Source organism: Argiope bruennichi, chromosome 4, assembly GCF_947563725.1.
Source record: "Argiope bruennichi chromosome 4, qqArgBrue1.1, whole genome shotgun sequence".
NCBI lineage: Eukaryota > Metazoa > Arthropoda > Arachnida > Araneae > Araneidae > Argiope > Argiope bruennichi.
Window position 1 is genome coordinate 75,550,466 of NC_079154.1, and position 13,676 is coordinate 75,564,141.

The 13,676-nt window shown below is 27.1% G+C and overlaps 1 protein-coding gene across 4 annotated transcripts in view; it reads right to left on the minus strand.

Moving 5' to 3' along the window:
* LOC129966056 (nephrin-like) overlaps nt 1-13,676 on the minus strand; it is a 171,610-nt gene that overhangs the window by 130,600 nt on the left and 27,334 nt on the right. For all 4 annotated transcript variants that reach the window (XM_056080414.1, XM_056080417.1, XM_056080415.1 and 1 more), the window contains exon 2: nt 5,033-5,173. In XM_056080414.1, the coding sequence (XP_055936389.1) occupies nt 5,033-5,173 (141 nt within the window). The remainder of the gene's footprint in view (nt 1-5,032; nt 5,174-13,676) is intronic.

Here is a 13,676-nt window from a genome sequence, read left to right on the forward strand (position 1 = left end):
TTTCAATTACTTAAAGTGTATCCGGCACTCCTTTCCAAGATAGAAAATATTACTACGCTGTGACACGGGATTCTTTTATTATTTCTTATTTTGGCACGCACTGCGTTTTCCATTTCCAGTCATCAATCCTATCATACTGAATGAGCAAATTTGAATACTATAAATTTAAATGTTCTTTCATAAGAAGGTAAAGGATGTAGATTTACATATTGTTTTTAATCAGAAGATGAAACAATTTGACTATTGGGTATGAAATCAGTAGAATTTGAATTTGCTCTATGGAAGATTTTTATACTTGTATGCTATGTTTTGCCATGTGATACATTGACATGCTTTTTTTTTCTATTTTTGTAGATACTTTTTAGTGATGCTTGATAGATTACACTCAGGGATCTCAAATTAAAGTATCTTCGCAGCTAAAAAGCGTAACTTTAACTTAAGTGATTTTAAATTATTTGGTTTTAGCTGAATTTTTAAAAATATTTCACTCTTAGGTGCTAAACATTTAGTCTGGTATTTTTGTGGTGTAAAAATCTTTATTTAGGAAGCAATGCATCACATATAAATCTAGGCATTTATTTTATAATTTTTGGTAAAACAGTTTTCCTTTCTTTTTACTTATGAGCTGGTCTCCTAACTTATTAATTAAATTTTCTTTACTTTTGAGTTGACCCCTTTCCTTTAACTATTTTTCATATTATTCAAATATCCTTCCTATTTTTTTTGTCACCCCTTTACTTTATCCATATTCCATTATTTGTTGTTTGAGTATATCTATTACAAGTTTCATTAGACTCCGAGTTTTATTCAGATAAATAAATTTTAAAATTTTTACCATTCATTGTGCTAAAATATTTTCAAATATTTGTAAAGAACGTATGTAAATATCTCAATTCATATTCTATATCGTGATATTTTAATTCGTTTATCTTTTAGCGAATTGAGATGCGCGAGGATAGAACCCGAGACCTTGTGATTCGCAGTCCAGTAACATAACCAGAATACAAAAGCAATTGCTCTTGCAACGTAGTTGTCAACTGGCTTATATGCTATTCACTACAGGCTCTCCCTCCAGTGAGTCGGAGGTGAGATGAACGATATGACTGTTGAGTGGTGATGTATTTTAGCTGTTGTCTAATGGACCTGCACCCAGTTGAGTAGCGCCAAGCATTATGGCGACCGTGTGTGAGTGAGTGGTTGTTACGTCAAGCGAGTCTGACGACTTTGGTTGCGGGTAGATGGCGCCACAACAGCTGTACGAAGGTTGAAGATTCATAGTCCGGGTCACCAATTTAGCGAATTGAGATGCGCGAAAATGGAACTTGAGACCTTGTGGTTCGCAGTCTAGTAACATAACCAGGATACAAAAGCAATTGCTCGTGCAGCGTAGTTGTCAACTGGCTTATATGCTATTCACTACAATCTATAAACCCTCAAAAATTTCAGGAAGTTACTAATTTTTCTGCCTTGGTCAGAATACCTGAAACACCTTGTTGCAATTAATATGTCTTTATTAATGAGTTCCCCACCAAGGTCTAAGTTTTATTAAATAGGAGGAAGAAGAACAGGACGTAATGGAAATAGTGCATGATCGGTCTTGAAGAGCGGGAATATAAGTAGGAAAATTCTGTCTGTTGTTCGTAAAATTAGTATTCCACCAGTGTCATGCTTTGGTGGATGTTAGATCAATGGATTTTAGTTTAAAGTTGTTTTTTTTATGAAGAATAACAATTAGAGATGCAGCAGTTTTGTCGAAAATTTTAAATTCACTGAAATGTTTCTCGCTCATCAATCATCTCGTCCAAATTTAAAACAGAGCTTAATTTAACGTGGCGTAGTATTAACTTAAAACTATGTTACATTAATAAATATACTGAAATGTGAAACAAAATGAATTTGTAAGAAGAAGGACCTAACATTACTCACTATCTAAGGTTTCAAATTACTATATCTGCTGCTGTAAACACTTACAACAATGCATAAAAATGGACTTCATTTGATAAATATAACTTTGAACCCATTAATATCGTTTAGTAACATTTAATCACGAATTTAAATGTCTAGCTTAAATTTTTTTGACAAAGTAAAGGATATTGTAATTAATTTAAAAAAACAACCTTTTTCTCTTCTCCACCTTGTATCATTTTGTAATGTCGCCGTTATATCAAGCGTTACAGAAACTTCAGATTGACATTGTAGAATCGAAATGAAAAACCTATGTTTCAATAAACTAAGCACTTAATACAGTTAAGAATCTATATGAAATCGATAAATAAAAAGATCGATAATAAAAAGAACACAAATAAAGCAGGCAATGGAAGCTTAGAGATATTACATTTGCAGATATGAAAAACAGAGATAGAGAGAGCCTACATTTAGTTTAGTGCAGTGCATTAATGTAGCAGTGCATAGACCTATAGTGCAAAACCATGCACAGTAAGAAGTGTTAAATAAAAGCACTCCTAGAAGCTAATTGGTTGCTAAGCCTGATCGGAATTACATTTATGAAACATCTATGACAGAGCTTCAAGACACTTACCACAACTGGTATGGCTAGCTGAAAGGAAGCGAAAGTCATAAGGGAAACTCTGTTTAAAAGAACTTATCAATAAATGATAAAAAACAACATCTGTATTTACAATATCGAAATACTATAAGAACAGCTTCACTGTTCAGATAAAATGCATAATTAGGATAAGTTTTTTGGAAGAAATTCCAAAATGATACGGAAATATTATTTCCAATGAGTATTCATATTATTTTTTTTACGTTTTCAATAAATGGAACATTTTTATCAGCTAAGACTGACAAAAACAGGTAATTATAATTACTTTCATAAGGAAATTGAAATAAGCGATTGGCATTTGCAGTGAGTTCAAATTTTAAGTAATAACTCACTTTTCACAGCATTAAAAATTCTTTTTTTAAAGTAAGAAAAATTTAAAATTTGAAAGTCATGATACTTCCTTTCGATTTTTTTTTTTTTTTTTGTATTTAATAATAAAAAAAATTTAAGTTTTGAAAGATAGAAATAATAACGTTTTATCAAAAATATCTTAGAAGCTCTTTTAATTAATTATTGTAGGAGTGCATATATTATTCAAATAGTGCAATAGTAAAATGAAATATTTTTAAAATCATGAGAAATTATAAAATAATATGTCAAGTCTAGCAAAAATAAATTCAAGAATGATTGTTAACGTATCAATCATTGCAAATAAAATTATTTCCGGAAATTTTGGATCATAACTGTAAAATATTATTTAAATGGGAAAAATTGTGATTTTTAATAAATTTTTATTTATTACTGCTATTATTTATAACATTAAAATCAGGATATGGAAAAACATTGTATTTTATAATTGTATATATTGTATAAGACAAATAAAAAATTTAAAATCTATGGGTGGCAATAAACAGAGAAAAAAACCAAAAATAACCAATGCATTTATTAGATCTTTAAATAGATTTAATAAAACTATGTTTTAATTTCTCATATCTTTACAAATACAATTCTTCAACGTTATTAAAAATGCATCATTAAATTATGAGAAATACCAGATTTTTTGCATTTAATTGGATAAAAATTTCTTAAATTATATTTCGATTACTACAAAATATCATTAGATTTATGTAATTATTGCAAATGAGGTTAAAGACGAAGATGAAAGTCTAGTTAACAGATTTGTCTATATTATATTTTATGTATCCAAAAAATATTCAAAAATTGTTCCTTTATGTTAAAAAAAAATATGAGAGGAAATGCTACAAAAGGCAATTTAGTAAGTATAAAAATCTCATGCATAATTTTCCTTGTCATGCTTTATTCATAAAAACCTTAAATTAACACAAATTTCACAAAAATAATTTTTAAAAGATTTCTTTTTCATTTATTTATTACATGCACTGCATTCAGCCTCTTATATCTGTCCTGTAATTTGTTTTTAGTAATATTCTCAAAAATGCAAAATATACATAAATATTTAAATTTCATTCAATTGATATTATAATAAACAAAACAAAACAAAACATGCTGAATTTCAGTATTTTCATATAGTTAATAGGCAATCAAAGTTTATAGCATCACAAATGATTTCCAATGAATTATATTTTGTAATAAAAACGTTTGTTACTCTTTATATGTACTCGTTTTCAATGAAAAAGTAAATTAAAGATCTTTGTTAGTAAAAAAGTAAAAAGTTTTTATATCTTAATTATCAAAAATCGTATAACTCATGGAAAAATCATAGACAATAATAAATAACAGAGCTATATTTATACATATATAAAAATTTAAAACATGTATTTGAATTTCAATTTTTTCCTACCATTTATATAGCTAAACGTTTACATAAAATATTTTCTGTCAAGAGAAAAAAAAACTGCAATTTCCAAAACTAGTTGAAAATTTTCTTTTTCATTCAAAAATTCAGTGGCTATTGTTACGCATATTTGTTATCTAAGATAAAATTATTCGTTACCAGAATAATTCTGTGTACATCTGTTTAATAAAGAATAAGAAAAATATAACGAAATTTGAAAGCAAGTAGAAATTTCCTTTAATGAGGCTACTTGAAAGTTTTAAGAATAGGTACATAAAATTTATTATTTTACAAAAACTTTCAAAAATATTGATAAATAAATCAAGAAAAGAACAAAAGAAAGTAAAAGTAATTGGAGAAAAACTTAAAATATTTTCTTACGTCATTGAAGAAAAATCAGTATTTAAAATCATTTAATCTCATTATTATAATGTCACTATAATGAATGTAAAATATACTCATTGCATCCTAAAAAAAGCTATTTTTTACAAAATTGATCAATAAGTATAGAAAAAGTATTTTAACTTTATATATATATATATATATATATACAAATTATTTTTCATCCTTTTCTTAATATTATTATAAAAACAAAGCACGATGCCATCATGTAAAATATATAAACTGATTTTAGCAATTTTAATCTTTTAAATAGTATAATTTTCAAAACAGAAAAAAGAGTAATTTCTATGGATTTTTTTTAATCTTACCCAGCATAAAAGCTTCTTTGTTCCAGTCATCGGATCCAGCTTTATTGGCCACATGGCACTCGAAATCCACATTTTGTCCGTCGGCATTTTCTGTGTCGTTTGGACGAGCACGAATGTATTGTTGTTGTTGGCAGTGAATGCCTAGTAAAAAAATTTTAATATTAATCCATTATTTTTATTTAACAAAATAATAAAAATCACTTAATTCTGTTTTCTTAAGTATTAGCTAGATGCTATAAGAATAAATTTCCTTAGTAAAATTGAAGAATGAAATGGTTCCAGAAAAAAATTAATGCAAATTAAAGTTTTCAATTGCAAAATTATTGCAAATTAAAGTTTTCAATTGCTAAAATACTGCAAATTATAGTTTTCAATTGCTAAAATACTGCAAATTATAGTTTTCAATTGCTAAAATACTGCAAATTATAGTTTTCAATTGCTAAATTTCTGCAAATTATAGTTTTCAATTGCTAAGGAAATAGAAAAATAAAATCCTTCAGAAATTAAATTTCAGTAAAAAATGTTTTTATTATTATTATTATTATCCTTTATCGTTTGCAATGTGAAACTAAATATAAACGAAATCTTTGCAATTTAAATTTTAATAAAAAAACGTATTATTTTTTGCTATTATTCTTTTTTTAAATATGTTTCAAACATAAATATGTCGCCTTAACATAGTTCCATTATTTTACTCGATCTCATAATTTATATATTCATACTAAAATATCTCTTTCGTTTTATATTAAGAGAATCCTGATTATGACTTTTCTTTCATTGAATTCTTGTTTTCATTTTTTATATCATATTTTCAAAGTAAACATAAAAAATTTGAACCACATATTTCATTAATTTTTTTTTTTATTTTGAATGCTATGATTTTGTGAAATAAAAAATACCATATAACATATATTTGTAATAATACATTTTATAAAACATAATAGAATTTCAAACAAAATTTATAAAATATCTGGAGATCATAAAATATTATCTAAATTTTGTACCAATTAGAATAATGCAAAAGTTATGTCAAATATGTCGATGTTTCTGAATTTAATATAAGATAGACATAATTTTGTTCGCCTCATTACACAGAAGGAACAGTTTTAGCGAAATTCAGTATAGTTCGACATAATAATTCTATGTTATGAACATAAATCATAATTTACTTATTTGCACATCAATTTTTTTTCAAAAATCTGAGAAGTTCCATAATATGTCAAGCGATATCAGAAGAAATATGATTTTTTCTAATAATTTTATTATGCTTTTTATATAAAACGGTATATTTAGATATGTTTGAAAATAATCGCTTTGCAACATTAAGTGATAAATAACTATTGGATACCATATCATAACATCCAATAATGAACAAGCAAACACAGTTAATGCAATAATTAACAAATTTCAATATAATATGATTGACAAATCGGTTAATGCTGCAAAGCATAAATCATGAAGTATAATCCTGTTTATTTAAATTTATTTATTAAGTATATACTTACTTGATTATATTTTACTCAAATGGTAAATAATAAGTTTGTATAATAAAACCATTGCTTTGGAGCAGTTGTTGTGGATATTCTGAATAAGGCTAAGCAACAATAACAAAAGACGTTTGTATTTTATTCTTTGCATTCAATGACCGATTAGGAATAGATTATTATTTGGAAATTTAAACAGCGATTCTTAGTGGGTCTTCCGCTGGTCATGGTGTTTCTTGAAGAATAAAGTGTATACAAATTCAATAAAAATAAAATATATAAATTCAATACAAATTAGTTCTCTACAATTCTTCATGATTCGTGATTTCTCAAAAAGACTGAACGAAATCTTTCATTTGTGATACAGTAGTATGTATCGGACTTTATTTATTAAACGAAATCTTAAAAATTATTTAGGATTCTATATTTTTAAAATTATCCATTTACTCATAATCATTTTCATCACAGCTTTTGTTCCTTTTTTTTAAAAAAAAAGAAAGAAAAATAAAATGACGCCACAAGAAAAGTAAGCTATACTCATATTTTTAAGACTGCTTTTGGGAATATTCAATTTATTCAGAAGTCCCCGGTGACTGAAAAATATCAAGTTTTTATTATTTAGAAGGATCATAATATATATGCACACACCTGTTAGAAAGGAAATTTACATATCAAGCAGAAATTAATCAATCAATGAAAAGGTCACCAAGAAAAAGTGGATTTTGGCATCATACATTGTAGAGTGATACAGGAAACGAAAATTATGTGCGGATTGCGCGATTGCTACGTGAGTATTAAATTTCAACAGGTAGAATACAAATAAATGTAATTTTTCAGACTGTAAGCCAAACTAAAATAATTCTACTCAGAAAAAATGATAAAAAAAAAAAAGAGAATGTTACAATTTCTTTTTGGAAAAAAAAAAAAATCACTAACTTGGCAAACAATGCAAAGCTGAAGCAAATGCTAATAATTCCACAGTAGAATATTAAATACATAATAATTAATTTTGGGAAAATGAAAAATTAGATTTATCTCTCTCTTTGTAGTTTTCTTTGTATGCATTCGCATTGCAAAAGTAGCTGTATTTCAAAATGTGTATTTTGGAGTTAATGCTTATTACATAATTGTGCCCAATTAGTAGGCGCTTTGTATGTGTCTTTTCTTTCACTAACAGACATATAATTGTTGTTTTTTAGTATATATATCCATGTTATTAAGTAACATTATATATAGATATCGGAGTTTTGATCTTGGCTAAGAAGCTAATTTTTGAAAATTTGAAAAAAAAAATTATTCCCAAAAATTTCCGAATTTCATAACAAATATTCTTTAAAAATATTACCTACGTTTCGTCTCATTTAATTTTTTTTTTCATTCCTTGTTTTAAGAGTAGTAATATTTTATAAATATTTCCTTCAAAATACGTTTAATATAAGAATTAATTTAATAGTATATGAATTTAAGAGGCATTGTTTGTCTCAATATATGTGACATTGATTTTGCTACAAAAATAGTTTTTTTTTATACTAAGTGAAATCTATGCTTTGGGGATTTCTTCACATTTTAAATTGCTTATGTGTACAACTTTTTTCTTCTAAATTGTTAATACCAATCATATACTCCATGTATTAAGTATACTCTAAAATATAGCAATCAATCTAAGAAACCCTTTAATCATTTTGCTGATATTTTCATTACAACGTTAGAGGGGAAAAGTGCAGTATTTAAAACAATCGTTAAATCTCACATGTTATTACATGTAACAGCAACCGAATGCCATCCAGCATATAATTTCCAGCAGCAAAACAAAACTCGGCAAAGCAAAAGACTAGCAAAACAATATCAAAATGACTTAACTCGAGAACCGAACAATCCTAATTAGTGCTGCGAACCAGTAGCAACTTGTATCTTGGTTTGTGACCATGCATATTTAAACCTTGCCAGCCTTCGCGCACCAGTGGCCTGATTATATTCTTCTATAATGACTGATAATAAATCTACATAATTCTGGACCACTACTTTCAATTAGTTGCGGTAGGCATCCTGGGCAAGGCTCAGCAGCGATGACAAATGACGTCAGCACTTCATCCGTTACGATCATCGATTATGAATGGAACGTTGTTCGGGAATCGGAACTACGATTCCTGGTGGTTTTCCCATTGGTCGAAATGTCCACGGAGAATGCCATGAATAATTCAGTATTAGTTGGACAGTGGATCCTCGCGATTCCTCCGTGTTTGCTACTTGCCCTAAAAGACAGGAAACAAAATTTCCCATTTGGCATATGTTAATCCGTGACTCAGTTTGTACTGATGCCACTTGGCTCGTTAAAAGAAATGTTAAGCATTATTAAATGGGCTTTTCTTCACAGAAGAACTAAAAATGGTGATAAAATATCCATCATTTCGAATTTGAATTTCTTGAGTGTTTTATTAAATAAAAAGATTTTCATTTTATTTTTTATTATGTTGTTTTTATCTAGACAGTCTAACTCCACTTTCTAGATAGATAATGATTTATATGCATTGTAATTTCTTGGAATTCAAAATCTGTGAATCGTTTTATCGTAAATTTGCTAAATTTTTTTGATCGAATAAGTTTCAAATCGGATATTAACTCGTTTAAATTAAATGGATCGATTTTTTTTCATTGCATATATCTTTGTAAGTTTAAGTGGGCTTTACCGATAGATGTTTAAAAAAAAAATGTGAATTATTTCGTTTAAGCTAAACAAGAAAGTAGAATCTATAATTTTAAGAGGACTTTACCTATAAATGATTAGGGAAAAAATAGTATATAAATATGAATTATTTTCGTTTGAACTAAATAATAAAATCAGTAATAAAGAAAGTTGAAATTTCGCAATACAGACGATTAATATCAGTTTTATAAACTCAACTTCATTTTCAGCTGTATTTTAAACATTTTTATTTACATCTTTATTTATAAATTTGAAACACCGGTACTGAAAAAAGATCAATAACTTAAAATTTCATTAGTCCTGATACAAAAGAATTAAAGACTGAAAATTAAAGTCGTATTTCTTATTAAATAACAGGAGAAAAATAAATATCACAAAATGATTTTTTACCATCAACAAATTTCATTTCAGTTTTTCGTGTGAATTTAACTGAAAATATCGCTTTAATTTAATTTCTAAAATCCGATTCATATGCGTTATAAAACAGTATAAAATTAAAATTAAGTTTATACCATGCGAGGAGATATAGAGATATATCATGTTATATACATGATATATCATGTAAAATATCATGTTTAATGAATAAAATGTTTGACTACATCCATATTTGGGTTTAATATACGACTATGGTGTCTTAAAAATTGGTAGCAAAGTTTTGTATCATTCTATTGTATTAAAATTTAATCTATTAATTTGATTAAATTTCTATTCCAATTGTATGGAATAGTGAATTTTAAAATTAATTAATATTCTCTGATTTTTATTTATAAATTATAAATAAAAAACCAAAAAGTAGAAAATAATTAAAATAAATTTTCTTTATTTGAAATAACCAATAAAAGCGTAATTTTACAAACTGTTTCTAATAAATGTATCATTATTATTATCGCTAGAATTCAGATATCTTTCCCAATCTGAAACACTTGAATTGTATTTGTTATTGTATATCATCATTTTTTTAAATTTAAATGTTTAATTGAAACTTAGTGCCTAAAGAGATAAACATTATTTTTCCAGCCTCCAATGCATCAATTAAATTTTTAAATTGTTTCATTTAGTTTGTATTCAAATATTGTGCGTAAATAAAGCAATTTATGCAGAAAAATTATTTATTGCTATTATTTGGTCATTTCAATCATATAATTCATACTAAATGTCGGTAGAGTCCTCTATTTAGGAAAGTAATTACCTTAAAATGTAGAATTTTTGCAAAAAAAAATCGAGTTTTTTTTAATTTAATAAATTTAGTTCTTCATTTCCTAATAGCCTTTTTCATAAAACCATTTGAATTTTGTTTTTAAGCTTATTGATTTAAATTTGATTGACTTTTGGAAGTAGTGTTGATTTAAATTTTTACACAATGCAAGTTTTAGTACTATTTTACATCTTTAAATGTGATTTTCTTAAATTCTAAATTTTGATAGAATTTTCTTCTGGGAAAACATCGAAAATTAGAATCTAACGAATATTTTTGCTCAGATATGTTATAATCATTTCTCAATATATTCTGAGAGTTCTGATAAAAAAGAATATGAAATCTGAATAAAAAAATAAGCAATGAGCTTTAATGCTTTACATTGTGATTTAATCTTCATAAATCTCATGTTATTTGTCAATTGAACTCCAATATATAAATACTGGATAGAAGAAGAGCTTCCTGTTTAGTAGAGAAACTAGGAAATATATTTATTAAGCTCTCTGCAAAGTTTTAAGCAAATTATTTCATAAGTCATTAAACCAGAAGTTTTTACTTTATACTTCTTTTATATCAAAAAATAAATAAGAATATTTTCCAGTTTTTTTTAATACTTGACATTTAACTAGCATGCATTGATTTCATCAATGTTTTTTTTTTCAATTTAAGTAAAAATACAATAATATAAAAATTTTACAGCGTTTTTTAAAAAATTCATCCTGAATGTAATTACATACCTTAATTCAGAATTCAAACGATTTAAATGACTTTCAGATTATTGTAAACAGTGTATGATTAGACTTGAAAGCTTATTGACCTGGAATATCATTTGATAAATCATTCAATGTATGAATTAAATTGTCTAAAAATCTTTTAAATTGTCCCATTCGGGTCATAAAAATTACCCGAATAATTTATTAACTAAATTAAAGTTAGTGACCAAATCTTTGTAGAGAAAATTTTTGAAAACTTCTGAATTACTCCAGCCACAGCTTTCTGAAATTCCACTCTCCATACTTGATGAACAACATTTAATCCAATCAAAGTTAATAGAGTTCATGTATGTGAAAAGGCGAGTGACAAATTTAGCTCTGTAATGAGCTAAACACTTTCCAGCGTCACTCTACGGAATTGGTACTCTCTCTGCGTCCGGGCATTAAGTTGAGTGAGGTCGAGATGAATGACGTGTCATGAGGGGGTGCCATGCAGATTAGGGAGCAGCACGTGTTAAATGAAGTGCCAGCATGGACTGGACAGAGAAGATTTGTGACACAAATGAGAAACGGTGTGGTTTCGAAACTTAATTTCGGCCCGGATGGCCAAACATTATATTAAGGCACGCAGAAATCGTGGCAAATCGAATGATAGAATGCATTCATTTAGTGGTTTTCTTTTTTTGCGACCGCATAAAAATGTTTAGGGATTTTTTTTAAAAAATGAACAGTGAGTTTATTAATGAGTGAACAATTTTATTTAGGAGTGAATACAAATCGAAATGTAAAATGCTTTATTTTAAAAAGACACTTTTCATTTTGCGATTTATTTATATTAAAAATAATTTTAATAATAAGATCAATAATTCCATACAAGTTTCTATTTTGAATGTATATATGATCTCATAATAAATGGAAATGTAGAAAATATTAGTATTAAAAAAGAATAGGAAAATTTTTTAAAAAAATATTCGAATTCGAATATTTCAGTCCAAAATATTGGTGAATAATAAGAGTTTAAGATATGTCTTTGTATCATTTTTGTGACTGCGGATTTTTTAAAATCACAATTTAGACGAATTCTTGAAAAACAAATTCAAATATTTTTAAAAATAAGCGAAATATTATTATATCCTACCCTATAATAATGTGATATAATTGGAAATGAAATTAGCTTGCGAAAGTCGCCAGATGCAATTTCAAAATGAGCCTTGTGAATCCAAGAACCCCCAAAATCAGTTAAATACTAGAGAATAATTTCAAATTCCATGATGTCAAAATGAAATGAATATTAAAAAGAATACAATTCTGGGCGGATTATAAACATTTAAATAAGACTTTGACTAAAAATATTAATGCTATGTATTTTATAACTCTGATTAATTTGAAACTTAGAAATAATTCATAGAACTTGATACAAAATTATATGCTACATAACAATGCAATATTTTAATTAAAACATAAAAATATAGCAAAAACTTTTAATAATAAAAAATCAGCTCCTCCTTTTAAATAAATAACAAATACTCCGATATTTCTACAGCATATGAGATAAAGAATTACACATATTTTAAATCATCATATTTATGGAATTTTTCTAAATTATAATTAAAAATAAAGTGGTACATATACCTTTATAAAATGACTATTTAATCATGCAGATATCATAAAATAGGAAGTATCAGACTAAAAGGCGAATTAAAAAGTGTAAAATTATATAAATTCGAATTTTTATATAATATTAACACAAACTAAAAATTTTATGTTAATTTTTATTACAATTAAAGATATTCGATAAACTATATAATCTTTATATCTTTATCTTCATCCTTTTAAAAAAACTAACTCTCATTGAGTTGTTTTATTTTTTTATTTATTTCATACTTATTTTGGGCGGATTCCTAAATATGGCACATAGACACCAAAGTAATTTAGTTTCAAAAAAGGGGATTCAATAAATTATAAATTAAAAATTCTAATATTTTAACATTTAAATTTCCCATGTACATATAATTTTTATCATGTAACTTCATAAAATCTGCCATTATATTTACTTACGTATTTATTAATTCCTGGTTTTTAAATTATACAAGGGGTGCTCAAAGGAAAAGGTACGAAACGACACTGTGGGTATAAATGAAGACTTTATTCAAAGTATACACTATAGGCCTGAGCACAACAATCCCATTGATTCACGAGCCGAAGGATTCCTTGTTCCCAGAATTCCTGTAGCCGTGACGAGACCCAGTCTTTCATAGAGTCCTTGAGTTCGCCGTCCGAGTTGAAGCGCTTCCCTTTCAAATGTTTTTTCAGGAGACCAAGCACATGAAAATCACAGGGCGACATGTTCGGGCTGTAGAGCGAATGGTCGAGCTGCTCCACTTTAACTTGACCAGTTCCTCGAGTGTGACCCTGGAGACATGTGGACGCACGTTACCATGGACCAGATCACACCCTCAGTGAGTAGCCCCGGTCTTTTGTTCTTGATGGACCTGCGTAATCTTCGGAGTGTCTCACAGTACACATCGAAGTTAATGGTTCTTCTGTA